The sequence below is a fragment of the Drosophila virilis genome, chromosome 3, assembly GCF_030788295.1.
Source record: "Drosophila virilis strain 15010-1051.87 chromosome 3, Dvir_AGI_RSII-ME, whole genome shotgun sequence".
NCBI classification, from domain to species: domain Eukaryota; kingdom Metazoa; phylum Arthropoda; class Insecta; order Diptera; family Drosophilidae; genus Drosophila; species Drosophila virilis.
The window spans coordinates 12,795,567-12,811,456 of NC_091545.1; the positions used below are offsets into that span (position 1 = coordinate 12,795,567).

Below are 15,890 nucleotides of genomic sequence, written 5' to 3' on the forward strand. Positions count from 1 at the left end.
GGCATTTTCCAACACTATTGCTTAATATGTGGGTGGAAAACTGGTAGAAATTCTCGAACTGCACAACAAAACATTTGAAACAATGGAAAAATCTAATGGAATACACTATATTGAGCTTTCTAACAATTTCATACGTTTTGACGCCGTCAGCCAGCTAACAAATGTCTTCTTCGACGACTCCAACAAGCAGGTAACAGAAGGGAAAGTCCCTAAAGCCAAAACGGGTGAACTGCAGCATTGTTTTGTTTTAGATTTTTGCCGTCCGCTCGGGCGGAGCCACGGGCGTGGTGGTTAAGGGCCCCGTGGAGGATACTGTGATAACGTTTTGCATGAGTGATCGTGGAGGCGCTATACGCTCCATCAAATTCTCGCCGGATAATCAAATTCTGGCCGTGCAACGCAAGGAAAACGCGGTAGAGTTTGTTTTCTTTCAGGGCGAACAACCGTTGTTGCAGGACATCATAACGCATCAGGTCAAAACGTTGATCTATGGCTTCGTTTGGGTTCACAATCGCGAACTGGCGCTCATATCGAACACAGGCGTGGAAATCTTTCAAATTCTGCCCGAGAAGCGACAGGTGCGCTCAGTTAAGGCGCTGAGCATAAGCATCAAATGGTTTGCCTGGTGCTGTGATGCCAATGTCGCGCTGCTGTGCACCACAGAGGGCAATACCCTGGTGCCTGTGCTGGTAAAGCAAAAGGTCATTACCAAGCTGCCCAAAGTGGATTGTGAGTATTGGTTAATGAAAGTTTTCGAGCCAATCTTCATTTGCTTCATTTTCATTTAGTGGGCAATCCAAGTCGCGAGGTGCAGGAAAGCAAAGTAACGTTGGGTAGAGTATATGGAGTGCTGGCCGTGCTCATACTGCAATCAAACAGCGCCACGGGCATGATGGAGGTCGAAGTGCATCTGTTAAATGGACCCGGTCTGGCGCCTCGCAAATGCCATGTGCTGCGTCTCAGCCTGATTGGGCGTTTTGCCATCAACACTGTGGACAATCTGATAGTGGTACATCACCAGGCCACGGCCACATCGCTGCTCTTCGATATTGCGCTCAGCGGTGAGGTGATCGATGATGTGACCTACCATGCGCCCATTACGCCGGGACGCTCCATTAAACCATTTGGACTCAAGCTGCCCTCGCTCTCCCCTGATGGCCAAATTCTGCAGTGCGAGCTTTGTATGCTGTTGGCTGTAGTCATTTTGAATGTATTATTAATGCCGAAATCTCTTGCAGATTCTACCAACTGGGTGCTCTTCCAGCCCAATATTGTGATTGATGCCAAACTGGGCTGCATGTGGTATTTAAATTTATCCATTGAACCACTCTGCAATCTTATCTCGGACCGCATACGTCTCACTGAGTTTCTGCTGCAGCGCAGCAGTGGCAAACAGATGCTGTTGAAGGTGGTGGGACAGCTGATGGACGATCAGTACAAAGGCACGCTGTTGCCCGTGCTGGAGACAATCTTTGACAAGATCAACAAGATTTATTCGTGGGTAAACTGCTCAAAATGTTAAGGACTTAATAACGAGTGTCCTCCTCAGCTCCTGGGTGCAGTTGGAGCTTCAGAATCAAACGGCGCTGCCCTCCAATGTGAAGAGCACAATAGCTAAGAGCTCAACGCCGCCCATTGTGCTCATCGAGCAATCGGACATGGTGCAAATCTTTCAGCCAATTGCCAAGCGAACGTACACGGAAACTGTACTAATGCTATACCTGCAATCCCTTAACAAATACAACATTTCCGCTCAGGAGGAGCTGAGTAAGATGGTCATCAGTGAGCTGATGCGCAATCGTAGCTTTGATACGCTCCGCCGCCTGGTCAGCTACTCCATGCTGCTGGAGTCCAAGTCTGTTGCGTGCTTTTTGCTAGCGCACTCCGATGTCAACTCGGCCATTTCACAGGTGGCCATTGATATGCTGGGCAAAATTCAGGCCCATGAGGTAATTTCATCTTATTTATTATGTGAATCCCTTACTAATTTGTTGTTTGTAGATCATAATTGAGGTCATGCTGGGCCAGGGCAAGGTCATAGATGCGCTGCGGCTGGCCAAAAACTCAATGGGCTTAGAAAAGGTGCCGGCGCGCAAGTTCCTTGAGGCGGCCTACAAAACGCAAGATGATTTGATCTTCCACAGCGTCTACAGATTCTTTCAGATGCGCAATTTGCGCATGTACGAGACTCTGGCCTTTCCCAAAGGTGAGTGGGTGTCAGGTTTCTATATATATTCAATTAATGTTAACATTTGTTTTCCAGCCGAACAATGCACCGAGTTTATACAGCACTATAACACTACATTTGCCGCGGATAGTGCCAACAAGTTGCAGATTAGCTGAGCCCTTTTTCGGGTTTGTTCAGTTTATTTTGTGATTTAGCTAATAATTGGGGTATTCACACTTGAATCTACAAATAGCCTAAGCTTGTACATTAAATTAGAATAAACAAAATAGCTAAAGGAAACATTCATATATTTTTCATTTATAATTTTTACGACTGTGCTTTTAGACAAACATGTGACACTTATATTTTGGTGATTATTACGGATTTTCGAACCGATATTTGTTAAATCATTTTATCAACTTTATAACAACAGAAGAATATATTTTTAAGAGACTGATTCTCGGAAAAAGCATCTCGTGCTAAACATCAACGATGCTAAACTATTCACAAACACTCTCTGGATGATTACCCATAATACTTGACACTGCATTTGTGTACTTACACAACACAAAATTATTAAGAGGTTACAATAAATACAAAGAATGACTATATGGAATATACATAAATATATTAAAAAATATACATACATGCATAGAATGGTTTGCCTAGCAGAAACGTCTGGGTGGCGCCTTAAGCTGCAGCGAGCCGAGCTCCATGGTATGGGAGCTGCTTAACAAATGCTGACTGGGACATGGCAAGCGTAATGTTGACAACTGCCCAACGGGCATCGCTGCATCACAGCGTGGACATTGTTGCAGTGTTGTTGCTTCGTTCCGACAGTGCTCGTGCAGCGCATGTCCGCATGGACCCAAGACAAGCACTGGCGTCTGATCATACAAACGCTGCCGGCAGATGAGGCAACGCATGCTCGTTACCCAGACGCCGCGACGAGCAACACGACGCTGCTCGGCCAAATCTGTATGCAGATTCTGGCACAGTGTATCGGCGGCAACGCGCAGCGCCTCTGTCTCTTGGCGCGAACTAATCAGCATGCTCATCAACAAATCCTTGATGTCGCCAAAGCTGGTGGACACATTGTGCGTGTTCATGATGAGCTGCAGCAGGTTGTGCAGATCAATGTGCTGCGAGGCCTCGTGCAGCATGGACTTGGTAATGGACTGCAGATCCTGCTGCGGCAGTATATACTGCAACAGCGTAAACCAGCAACGCTCCAGCTGTTTCTCAGGCAGCGTCTGGGCCGAGCGCGCCAACAGTTCTGCAATTTCCTTGGCTTCCTTTGCAGCTGTATCTACAGTGGCATCACGCAGCAGCTGCATGGACAGATCAAAGGCTTTCGCATAACTCTCCTGCTGCTCGTAAAGGTAGATGACAGCGCGCTGCAGCTGGTGCCGTTCCACAATGTCAATGGCTTTGTCCAGACGATAGCCCGAGCTGGTGCGCAGAAATTCCAGCACTGCATCGGCCCCTTCCAAATTACAATAGAGTTCGAGCAGAAGCTCCATTAATGCTGGCTGCAATTCGCAATGTCTCTCATTGAGGCACTGCAGCAGACGAAACAGCAGACGCTGCTGTCCACTAAGCAGCTCCAGCAGCTCACTCATCTTGTCTGGATAGTGCAAAGCAATCAGACGCGTTGTCTCCGCCGCATTAATCTCTAGCAGCTTTCCAAGGTGGCGACGCAGCTGTTGATAGATGCAGCGCTCGCTGACGCTCACATGACGCTCCATGTAGGCAAACATGGTCTCATGACGCGCCTGGTTGTGTATGAGGCACTCGAGTATGTTGTCGTAGCGATGCAGCTTCTCCAACAGGTACTCTACGACATAGTAGCAGCGCGCACGTTGCGCCAGCTCCAATTGCTCCTCATCGTTGCTGATGTCTGCCAGGCAATTGCTCGATAGCAGCTCATGCCAGGCGCTCTCCCGCTCCGAATGCTGGCGCGCACTCTCATTGGCAATGTTCTCCTGCGCGAGGTAGCTGAGCACACGCTCAAGCAGCTGCTTGTCGCGTGGCAGGCACTGCGTAGATATCTGCTGGGCAATAAAGTTCAGCAAGCAACCAATTTCGGCCCACTAAAAATGATTAAAAGATTAAGCCTTCAGATTATAAATAAATCCATATTTTCCACTCACCGTTGCGTTCTCGGGCGTCATAATTTCAAGCAGCAGATAAATGATGCGCTTGCGATGGGAAAAGCCCAACTCGTTGCTGAACTCGCGCTCCTGGAATGCCAGCGATATGACATTTAAAGTTTCTCGCGTATCAAATTTTAGTAGAGCGCGCAGATATGGATAGGGCAGCTCATCCACGGGGCTGGCACTCGAGTGCTGTGAGGTGAGGCAGCGCAATACATCGTTCTTGACCTGTTGCACCTGCTCCTCTGGTATATCACCGCTGGGAAAGCGACGGCCGGCCAAACAGCTGGATATATAAACCAGCAAACAGTTTCCCAGATCCGTTTGGTCTGGCCTTAATGGCGGCAACAGCTCCGTCAGCGCACTCGTGTAGTCATTTAGGGCGCAAGCATTGAGATACAGCTGCGCCCGATACAGCTTATGCCGCTTGACTGCTTTCAGCACCTGATTCAAGTCCAGGCACATCCAATCTAGCTTTAGGATCAGCTGCTCCAACTTGGCAGGCGAATGCTGCAGCCAATAGTCTACGAGAGCCTGCGATATGACTGGATTAACGCTATGTATGGTCTCCTGCTCAATATGCTCTGAAATGTGCTGCAGAAAGAGTTCCGTATTGTTGTGCAGCCGCTCCCAAAGCTGCGTCCACAGCAGATCCAATTCCCCGATGGTTATCAGACAATTGACAATGGCGCCGAGGCAGTATTCGGGTGCACGTGCTGAATTGGCTATGTACTCCTTGAACAGCATAATGATGCGCTCCTTGGCCTGGGCACGCTTTCGTGGACGATCTGCCGAGGCTATATAGCCATCCAAGGCCAGTTGACAGGCCTCCTGCCAGCGATGATTCTTTACCTACAAACACAGAAGGATTAGAATTTTTCATATACAACCGACAGTATCGATTTACCAAATAGCTAATGCGTTCCGACCAGGTGCGCACACCAATGATGTGCAGAGAGCGCGCGCCGAGCACATAGAGTTGTGTGCCCCGAGAGACCACCGAGTTGTAGCAGGCGTTGGTACCCGCCAAGGCAAAGGCGGGAGAGACGTTGCCGCCTGTGGCCAGGCCTTTGAACTGCGCCGAGCCGTAGACCAGGCCTGCATTGGCCATATCCATGCATTCCAACTCCCGACTGGAGCGCACGTCCACCAAGTGTAATATCTCCGACGTATCCAATGATGCCACACACTTGGGGCCCAGCCAGTGGGCGGAAAGCAGGCTGCTGTGCAGCTGGACATGGCGCAGATACAGCAAAGTGATGCGTCCATTGGCCACGAACAGCTGGTGAAAGAAGAGCTGATTGCCGCGGCCAACGACAATGACTGGATCGACGGAGCGACTCGTGTCCGCCGCCTGTATAAGCACCAGATGCCACGCCAGCAGCGGCAGGCAGTCGGCCGGTCCTTGTAGCGCATGATACTTGATGACACGCAAACGTGGACGCACCGTGACTATAAAATATTTAGAGAGCGTTGCCAGCGCCACAATGGAGTATTGGTCCAGTTCGTGCCGCCCCTGGGCGTCCATTATAAGCGGCTCCACGGAGCAAACCTCACCACGAGCGCCCGAAAACAAACAGCGCGAACTGCATCCCCTTATGCCCAGCTTGCGTGTAAAGCTCAGCGACCACACAGAGCCGCCGGCATCCGCGCAGAGCGCCAGCGAGGAACGTGATGTCCACTTGACGTGCAGCACTCCTGTGTTGGGTGTTATCACATCAAATAGCTCGCGCAGCACATCACCAGTCTGGGTGTCCAGCATGGTAACCAAACCGCGAGCATAGCCCACCAGCAGGCGTGTGGAATCGCCGTTGAAGGCCAGGCTAGAGACGGCTCCCTGGCTGTGCTTGTCCTGATGAGCCCAGCGGAGCGTTTGTGTAACATCAAAGTTGAGTATGTGGCCGTGAGAGGTGCCCACAGCAATGTACGCCGCCACGGCGCAGGCACTGGCCGCTCCAGCGTTGACGCGCTCGGCGGCCGAGGCCAGTTGGGCCGAGATGCCATGCAGAAGTGTGTAGCGCATGATGGAACCGGAACCGCTGCCGCCCCGCCCATCGGCGCGCACCCCGCAATCCTCGCCAATTGAGGGTGTTGGCGTTGCTCGCGGCACCGGCATCCCAAGCTCCGAGGCCACGTCGGAGTCAGCCTCGAATTCGCTGAGCACCGTTTCGAGGGTGGGCAAAACATCGGTGGGTGGTATGGCAAACTCCACATCGTCCAGCTAAGCGTTTTCACGGGTTATCAATCAATCATTTGTGCATTTCCATTGTTTTCAGTTTAATACTCACGCCTTCGAACTCAAAATCCAGTTGCAAGCTGTCCGTGGAGCCGCGATCTGATTCCAGCAGCGATTGCAAGGAAGGTGCCTTCAACTCAGCCATGCTGCACAATGATGTGCTTGGTTTCTACTTTAATTTTGTTATTATTATACTAATCTGTTAATTTGATCTCAATTTTTATCAATGAACGTCTGTACGCCCACCATTTTATCGATATTTCTAAGTGCAGCGATTAATTTCGTATGGTTAACAGAAATATCGGTAAGAACCGGCAGATGTGTGTGTAATATATCGATATGTAATCAAGCAATTGCAACTCTAGCCGCGATAGTTCGCAGTCAGCTGTGAACTGGTTCAGCGTCGTAGTTTTTTTTGTTCGTTTCGTTTCTCTCTTTCATCAGTTTCATTTTATCCTTTATTGTGGCCAGTCGCATTGGCAATCGCGCACGGAATTTTTGTGATTGAACATTGAAGTTAATTAAATGTATAACTTGCAATAGAAATGTGCGTAAAACAACAATAATAATTGACGCCCGCGGGCAACAATAAAGTGTACAGTGCGCGAACTGCCCACCGGAATATGAAGCAACAACGCGCGTTGCGGGCGGCCGTGGAAGTAACGATTTTTGCATGAGTCGCGCTTGGCCAAAAAAAAAAAAATGTAAGAAAAACAAAGAGGCTGCCAAATTAAAATGCAGTGCCTATAACTAATCAGTTTTGTAATTATAAGTGCTAACACGGCTATAAATAAATTTGTTTATTTCGATGTCCGTTTGCGACTGTTTGTAATTCGGTTTTTGCTTTGTTGCTGCTGTTTGTTTGTGTTTTTGCGCTACTCTCTCTCTCTTTAACGTAAGCGCGTCATTCAATTCATGTGTGTGTGTTGGTGCCGTGACGTAAACAAATGCAAATGAAAAGGCATTTGTGTGCGAATATTTCAAAAATGCCAACAACAAAACAGCCGCATGCCGATGCCGATGCCGTTTCACGTGCCAAATATACATTGTAGCAACAACAAAACGATAACTTTTTCGCCTCGTGTGTTTTGTGCATCTCATTCGCTGCAAGGCCAGCTGAGCGCAACACGTTTGTGTTGTTTCTGCTGCATGCGTAGGCGGGCAGAGCAGCAACAGCAACAGCAGCACAGCAGCATGTGCGTATGTGTGCGTGCACTAATTGAAACATAGATGCGACAGGTAAGCCGCAGAGCGCAACTCAAGTTATTTCCGTTCTCCTCAGCACGCAAATACAAATACAAACATAACAGTAACTTGTATGCTCGTGTTTGTATGTGTTTGTGTGTGTGCATGTGTGATTTTGGCTTTGTTGCGCCGCCTGGCGTCAAAATCTACATGTAGTTAATTTCTTTAAACTAGCGAGCGCTAGAGACTTCCACATAAATACAAACTTATCAATTAGTAAAAGCGGCGCCTTTGCAGGTAATTTTCCAGACACACGCACACGCACGCACACAACTGCAAACTCGCGCTGTTGCAGTGCCGTTTTTACGTTTGTCAAGATAAGACAACAACAACAACAACAATAACAATAACATCAAAGCAAAGCACGTTAATGACATTTCTGGAGCAGTTTCACACACACACACACACACACACACACCTCTCCCCTGTAACCCCTTTAGTCAACATCTTTAACATGTCGTATGCGCTAGTTTTTCCACATTTTTGTACCCTATTTAAATGTTGCATGGCTTGTATTGTTTTTTGTTTTTTTTTTCGTTGGCAACATTCCTTTACTGATGAAAAAAATGATATTTTTTTTTTTTAAGCGGGGGAATCACAATTTCTGAAAAATAAAAGTTGTCAGCAAGATTGTAGAATTTTTCTGCATATCAATTGATAACCACCTGAACTACTACCATACATATGTATATATATATGTATATATATATTTTAAATGTTTACATATGTAGATTACAATTTTGCCAGCGTCGACTAAAAAATAAAATCTTTACGTCATTTAAATGCGGCGCTATTCATTGTATACACTTTTTTCTTTGGCTTAATTGATAATGATTCAATGAAGGGCATTTAAAATTCGTTACGCTTTAGTTGTTGATCATTGTGAATTCGCTTTGTGCTCCTTTAGCTGCAGCTTTGCTTTTCATCTGTCTTTCATGGTCACTAAATTTATTGGTCAACATTTTATCTTTTGCTGTTCAACACCCACGCGGCGTCGTCCACGGCGACGGCGACGCTGGCGACGGCGACGGCGACGCTGGCGACGGCGACGGCGACGGCAACTCCTTCAACTTGTTTGGGTTTGCGGCGGTCGTGCGTTCAACGCCCACATGGAAATTTAACGCCTCAACGCGCTGGCGACCGGTTCAGATTCTAGATTCTTGATGCCGATTCCAATTTTTCCCGAACGTGGTCAACAGCCACATAAATATTAGAGAAGGGACCAGGCCATAAAATCAACAACAACAACAACAACAACAATAAGAACAATAGCAACAACAGAAAATATATTTTCCGACATGAGTTATGAGCATATTCCCGTTCGTTTTTAGTATCAACAAATTTGTTGCTACACCGCGTTTTGGTTATGGAAAATATCTTAATTTCAATAAACTTGGCTGCGTCCCCATTCTTCATATAGAGCATACATATATATAGAATATTCTCATAAGTTTGTTTTGTTTATCTTTTCATGATTTGTTTATATTGTGAGTGGTGGGGCGGGGCGGGGCGGTGCGGGGCGGTGTCTCTCATATGTGTTTTTGATTCGGCGATTGCAGTCGAACAAATTTGCAATTGTGGGTTTTGTGTCTGGTCGTGGGTATAATTCAGGCCTTAACCCATTGTTGGCCACATGATAAACGACGGCTTGTTAATAAATCAAAGGCAATCGTGCATTGTGTGTGTCCTCTGTATATTTCCTGTGTGCCCCTGCTTCTGCTACAGTTCCTGCCACTGTCCTTGGGCACGGGGCACGAGCGCAAAGAGTACTCGTTACAATGTCAGAAAGTTTTTGTTTTGCAACTTCTACATGCCGCTTGGTCCTTGGAGCATGCAACATGATTGGCTACTGCACTCAGCACAGGATACTCGTATTTCATACGCCTTGTAGATTTATGAAGTGCCCAGCCGAGCCGCTCTTGACTTCGAGGGCGTCTATATGTGTCTGTGTGTGTGTGCAGCTGCAAGCTTCTGCTTGGGGTTAGCATACATACATCCTGTGCATCCTGTGCCACAGGCTGCCATTGGCATTCTAATGATTTTTTATTGTTGTCGCTTAAGTGGCCCATTGTACAGCTGGCAACATATTGTCCCGACATACCGCCCACTTGATAACCGACCCCAAACGCACCACCCCACCGCCCGAAAACACAGTTTGTTGAGGCGCCACAGCTGCTGTTGGCATACAACTTGTCCGAATTGCTTAACATTCCTTGTCTCTTTGTGCTATGCAACCGATATGATAACATTTCTAATCATGCACGCTGATTAGACTAGTTGAAATATCAACAGCCCCTTTTAATGTTCTAATTGATTATACAACTTTTTCTTCCATGAAATGTTGCTACATTTTGCACACGGTCAAAATAATCTTTAATAGCTCTCTGATAAGTTAGATCGATGCATATCGAAAAGATATCTTAACTTTTCAGATGGTTTTTCCTTTGGCAAATAAAGCATAATTTTTTTAAAACTCTTCAACTCTTGTTATCAAAATTCATGTTAAAATTATTCTGAAATGAATAACAATAATTGTATTTAATTTAGGCTTAGCAAAAACTGGTCCGATTTTGATAGGAATTGACTTTTTGTTTGTGTTTCCGATTCTAAATGATTTTTGCATTTAAATGTAGAAATAAAATTTGTGGTAGAATAATATGAAGTTATATTTGAGCTAGAATTTGAGATGCATATCATAAGCCAGACACAAGAGTTGGTTGCAAATCATTTTGTTAATTTTTATATCCGAGTTTGTTTTCTTTGGAGTCAGGTTTAGATAAAGTTATATAATTCTAAGCCTCCTGATTAAACTCGGCTTAGTTAAGAACGTATTTTCTTTATAGCTGCTTTAATGAAGCAGGTTTTTAATATAATCCTAAGGCTTCTTCAGCATTTGACAGTCACGATTGCTCAACAGTCTAATTGTACTTGCAGCTTTTATAGTTTTTTCGTAATTAAATTATTTTCAATTAATTCTGCAACTGGGAATATCATTAAGTGCGGCTCTCAAGATTTAGGGTTCTGTTCATTTGAAGAGCTGCATTTATTGCCATTTCCAGCTGTCTGCCTACTATTCGAAAGTAAATTATTAACTGGAAATTGATTGCGATCTTTGGACTTCACATAATGATCTTTAATAATGCTACCTATCGCTTGAATACCTTTGTTTCCTTTGTCTGTTATGGCTGCTGCTCTTAGACGGCGTCTTGCCTGCTTGCCGGGCCTTTAAGAAATCGTCTTTGCTGCGGCTTATGTTGCACGGTAGCCGAGATTGCCTGCTGCTGCGGCTGACTATGCCACCACAGCATATACATCAGGCTGGTAGAAAATGCATTCGGCTTAGTCACTATTTGCTCCCCCCCCCCAGACAATTAAGCTGCTGGAGAAGTCGAGCAGAAGAAGAGAGTGAGGTAGGGGGAGATTTGGCTTAAACTGGTTCGCCGTCGTCTTCTTGATACAAGCACAAATGATTCGCTGCCTGAAGTAGCTGAGCGTTGTTTGAGTTTCTGCCTGCGCTGTATATTATGATCTGCCGGCAAGAGAAAAGCAAAATGCCAAATAAGCCGCATGAAAAGCAGCGCCAGGACATGAACCCGCCACAGGCAGCAGAGCAGCAGGGCGGCCGGGGAGTTGTTGCTGTCGGTGAGGTCAGGCGTGCTTGGGGTTGACTGAGCGCCACTGTAGTCTAACTCAAAACGCGCCAAAGCAAAGCGATTAACTGGATTTAGCAGCGCTCGCGGGCTTAACGCTCGAAGAACTCATACCCGGCCAGCTTTGCGTTCTCTATACAAAGTTTTTTTTTTTTTCCATTTTGCACCGAGTTTAAGCATAGATTATAAAAGAAGCAGTCCCTATATTGTACCCTATGTAGCCATAGGGTTGCCTTCGCTGCATGTGGCCCACCCACAATTTGCACCTTCATCGATTTAAATCGCGTTAAACCTGCTGCTTGTGACCAGCTAATTAGCAGAGCCACCGATTTTCTGTTGGCGCCGCCTTTGGCAACGGGATGCGGTGGGGCTTGGTGCTAATGACAGCGCTAATAATTGCTTTGTTGTGGCCGTCCTGCTATTGTCCCAGCTGTGATGGGCTGCTCTCATTTCTGACGGCGGCTGTCAAATGAGAAGCGCCCCACAAAGGAGGAGCGGGTAGTGTGAAAAAATGCGTTAGAAACTAATTAGTTTCAAATATATGTTCCAAAATATGTGCAAGTTTAAATATACGAGTTGAAGCTCTGGACGGCAGTGCACGATTGGGGAACACCCGGGAACTTCTATAAAACTAAAGAGATTTGATATCTATTCTAGCAGCAACTTGTCAAATTGGTTGACTAGCTCCTAAAACCTTAGAGATTTACTCAAAGAACAGCATTTTGATATCGATTTGTATCGATTTCTTGTAAGGTTATCAATAATCGGAAACAGACTCGTACTTCGCGAAGGATCTGCGTTCAGGATCACATCTTCATTGTGTTCAGGGTATAAAGAGTACTACTCCATATATTACATATAATAGTAACATTTTTTTTAGAAGTTTTTTACGAATATTTTATAATTTACAGAGTAATCGTTTCATATATTGCGAAAGGAAATTCGTTTTATGTAGCTTAAAAAATCAAATATTTTTGCAAGTTTTCTGCGTTTGAATTCATGAAATTCTACATAGATTTAGATAAATCAAATGAATTTTTTTTATTGCTGCAAATTCATAAAAAATTGTCAGTTGTTGCATTTATAAAACAAACACATGTTTTTATGGAAATTTATATTTTATTCAAACTCTTTTGAGTCTTAAGTTTAGATCAAATTCTGTAATTCCAAGTTACGTTTTGCTTTTGTTATTTATCTTATAAATCCCAGACAATTTTAACGATCATTTAATTGCTTAGCGCTTATTAAAAATGTATTTTACTTAGAATTGCTTTTTTAAAACAGGTTTTTCAATATTATCTTAAAGCTTCTTCCAGTTTTAACAATCACGATTGCGCAACAATCTATTTGTAGTTGCAGTTTTGATTATAGAAGGTTCATAGTTCGAGTCAGACTCAATATTTGCTTTTCATTTGTTCGTTCAAACGTCACAAAATGTATAATTTGTAATAAAATAGGTCAGCATATTAGTTCAGTTCAGTTCCGTTTAGTTCTTAATTCAATATAATTATTTACTCTGATTCTTAGATATTTTGGCACTAAAAATATAGTTTTTTAGGTAAAGTAATATATTATTTTAGTTAAAAGTCCAACCTCTGCTAACTGGAGACCAGCTAAACTCTGAACAGATTCTTCTGTTTTTGAATAGAACGTGCAGTAGGGAAAATAACTAGTTTTCCAACGTGATTTCGAACCGATTCAAAATGTGTCCGAAATACCTTCATTTCTCGTATGAGTTGGTTCAATTTTGAGCCGATTCAGATTTTGTTCGAAATACTTTGCTTTTCCGTATGAGTTTGGTCCATTGCAAACCGATTCAAAATGTTTTTAGCATACGTACTTTTCCGATTCCTAACCGGTTCGTGCTTTCCAGCATATTTGCCGCAGTTTATGCTTTTTGCTACGTTTTCATGCCACGTCTTTTCGCTGGACTATTATGTGATTTTATGTTTAGCTCGTAAGCTTCATTCTCAATTACCGCTGCCACACTTGGAATACGAGACCGTAACCCCCCCCCCCCCCCCCCCCCCCCCCCCCCCCTCTGCCACTGTGCTCCACTTCGCCTGGCAGCCGGGCGTTCAGTTTGTGTTACATTTAAAATGCTTCCAAGTCTTTAGCAGCGTTTTTGACGATTTCGCCAGCTGCTGCGGCCGCGAACTCTTTTGCTGTGGCTGCAATTGTTGTTATTGTTTGTGTTGTTCCTGTTCTTGTTTTTGTTGTTTTTATTTCCCTTGTTGTTGTTGTTTATACACACATACCGCAGCTGGCCACAGGATGCGCCAGTTTGGCCGTTTTTCGCACACATTTTTCACTCGGATTTTTACGCGCTGCGCTTGCCATCGCCCGCCTTCCGTTTGGCCCCTTGTGCCCCTTGTGCCTCTTGTGTCTTTTCATCTAGTTTTCCTTTGCGCGTGCTAAGCCCCTTGCCCAACTCACCCCCCTGCTGTTTCTCTCAAGGCATGTGCATGCCTTTGTGGGTAGTTGTTGTTGCTGCTGTGGTTGTTTAAAAAATTTGTACACTGCGCTTAAGCAACAAAACGAAATGGCATAAAAATAAAATAAATGTTCACAGCTAAGCCGCCGCTTTGTTTATGTGTGTGCGTGTGTATGTGTGTGTGCGTTTGGGGCGTGGCCAAAGTTTTGCCTCAGCTGCTGTTGCTGCTACTATTGTGCTTTGTGCATAAATACATACACATATATTTTGTACAATTTTTTGGTATGTTTTTTTTTTTTTTATATATTTTATATTTTATGCGTTGTTTGTCGCTGTTGCCGCCGCACACAGTAAACGGAGACGCCACGCATGGGGGCTGCTGATTGCTTTGTTCCGGCGCTTAAGCGCCCCAAATCCCCTACATCAGCATTAAGAGCAGCAGCTCCGCTCTCCTTGGCCGCCCGCTGGCATTATGTTTATGAATTTGTGCGGGTTTCTGCAAATTTATTTATTTATGCTCTTTATGCGGCTTGGCTATAAATTAGTGCACAGTTTTGGCAGCACTGCAGCGCTTGCCAAACTGTGCGCACAAAAATCAATTAACGAATAACCAGAAAAAACGCTGAGAATACTTTTTATTTGTTTCGCGTTCAATTACAACATTATAAAAGGGGTGTTGGGCGACGAATAGACAGATAGAGGGGCGGCGGGCTGGCAAATCAAATTGCATTTTACTAAGGTGAATGCCTGTTGTTGCTGCTGCTCGAATTGCACCTGGCCCACTGCAAAAAGCCAATGCACCCAACGCACAAAGTGTGCCAATTGGGGAGCAGCTGGTCTCCGGGTGAGGGGCTGGACTGTGGGCGTGTCAAAGCCCGCTGACATTTCACGCATTTAGTTGTCGGTTGTGTCCGTGTCCGGTGTGCCTTCTTCTTTTTTTTTTTTTGCCTTTGACACAACCCAAATGAAATGTTCCGTTCGCGACGTGTGCGCAGAATGAAGGATAAAGTGTGCGTGACGTGCAGACAGCCGAACGGCCCCCACCCCTGACGACTCCTGCCCCCTGCCCGGCAATGCATTTTACTGTGCATTTATGTGTCGCCATTTTAGTTGCTGAAAACTTTGCGTTAAGCTGTCGCCCATGCGGACGAGCGACGCGCAGGGCTAAAGGGCTGTTCGCGGGTGTATGTACGCCATAAAGTCAATTTGTAAAACACAGCGCCCGGGCTGGTTGGCCATCAATGGACTGGAAAGCTGACTGTGCAGCGGATATGCGCAAAAAGAGATATCGCATTATCTGCTGGACGCACCAAACAGTCGGATATCGTTAGGAAATGAAGGCAACATACCCAAATGATGGATGGCTGCATGCAGCATAACGATAGATATTTTTTAATTGTATACGTGTTTGATAGACGTTGAAAAACAGTGGAATAAATGGACAGTAAAATGTGCCACACCAGCTATTTAAACTCACATTAGTTGTGGGATCATTAAAGATCTGTAGCTTGGGAGTCTTTCAAATTGACATTTTCACAGGTTTCTGGTTAGGAATGTTTATTTCTATGTAAAAAAATTTTACTTATAAGTTTTTCAAGTGCACTTCAGTTTGAATCTCACTCAAATCGTTATCGATTAAGTTATCGAGAAATCACAAAAAATCTATCAAATTCCCCTTTGAATAGATTAAGTTCCAATTTTGCGTATATAATAAAACTCAATTCATTTAATTTGCTATTCAAATGGTCTTTCATTCTAATCTCAACCCTGTTTACATGTTCTCTTTATTTGTGATTTATTTCTCCAAAATTTCACAAACATTTATCGAGCGCTTTTTCGTTTGATTTTTATGGGATTTTGCTGTCGTACCTTTTTGCATTTTGTTGTTAATTGCATTCACATTTGAAATGGCATAGAGATCCCAATCATTCAACATACGTGTTCCTCAATTACGCAATTCCCGGAAGACTCACTGGCTGTGCCACGCCCACACCTACCGCTA

The 15,890-nt window shown here is 44.9% G+C and overlaps 3 protein-coding genes across 3 annotated transcripts in view; 2 read left to right on the forward strand and 1 right to left on the reverse strand.

Moving 5' to 3' along the window:
* Window positions 1–4: 4 nt before the first annotated feature.
* Window positions 5–2,469, forward strand: Bulli (regulator of MON1-CCZ1 complex protein bulli). The gene is made up of 7 exons (XM_002047297.4): window positions 5–190; window positions 252–729; window positions 789–1,181; window positions 1,239–1,497; window positions 1,550–1,949; window positions 2,002–2,206; window positions 2,264–2,469. The coding sequence occupies exons 1-7, from the start codon at window positions 83–85 to the stop codon at window positions 2,341–2,343; spliced, it is 1,923 nt and encodes a 640-aa protein (XP_002047333.1). The 5' UTR covers window positions 5–82; the 3' UTR covers window positions 2,344–2,469.
* Window positions 2,459–6,824, reverse strand: Vps8 (vacuolar protein sorting 8). Its single transcript, XM_002047298.4, has 4 exons — window positions 6,612–6,824; window positions 5,231–6,544; window positions 4,321–5,175; window positions 2,459–4,260 (listed from the first exon to the last, which is right to left on the reverse strand). Exons 1-4 carry the CDS (start codon window positions 6,702–6,704, stop codon window positions 2,833–2,835), a joined length of 3,690 nt encoding a protein of 1,229 aa, XP_002047334.1. The 5' UTR covers window positions 6,705–6,824; the 3' UTR covers window positions 2,459–2,832.
* Window positions 6,825–7,004: 180 nt separating this feature from the next.
* The window catches only part of sfl (N-deacetylase and N-sulfotransferase sfl), a 60,512-nt gene continuing 51,626 nt past the window's right edge, over window positions 7,005–15,890 (forward strand). Inside the window, exon 1 of the mRNA XM_002047299.4 lies at window positions 7,005–7,798. The gene's annotated coding sequence lies outside the window, so the exon portion shown is untranslated. The remainder of the gene's footprint in view (window positions 7,799–15,890) is intronic.

What these genes read in the sequence shown, in the direction of transcription:
- Bulli (XM_002047297.4), top strand. Translation starts at nt 83, where the DNA reads ATGGAAAAATCTAATGGAATACACTATATTGAGCTTTCTAACAATTTC. An exon ending in TCGACGACTCCAACAAGCAG is followed by an intron (nt 191 to 251) that starts GTAACAGAAGGG and finishes GTTTTGTTTTAG; the next exon opens with ATTTTTGCCGTCCGCTCGGG. An exon ending in GACTCTGGCCTTTCCCAAAG is followed by an intron (nt 2,207 to 2,263) that starts GTGAGTGGGTGT and finishes TTTGTTTTCCAG; the next exon opens with CCGAACAATGCACCGAGTTT.
- Vps8 (XM_002047298.4), bottom strand. Translation starts at nt 6,704, where the DNA reads ATGGCTGAGTTGAAGGCACCTTCCTTGCAATCGCTGCTGGAATCAGAT. An exon ending in CGGAACGCATTAGCTATTTG is followed by an intron (nt 5,176 to 5,230) that starts GTAAATCGATAC and finishes CTGTGTTTGTAG; the next exon opens with GTAAAGAATCATCGCTGGCA. An exon ending in TGACGCCCGAGAACGCAACG is followed by an intron (nt 4,261 to 4,320) that starts GTGAGTGGAAAA and finishes AATCATTTTTAG; the next exon opens with TGGGCCGAAATTGGTTGCTT.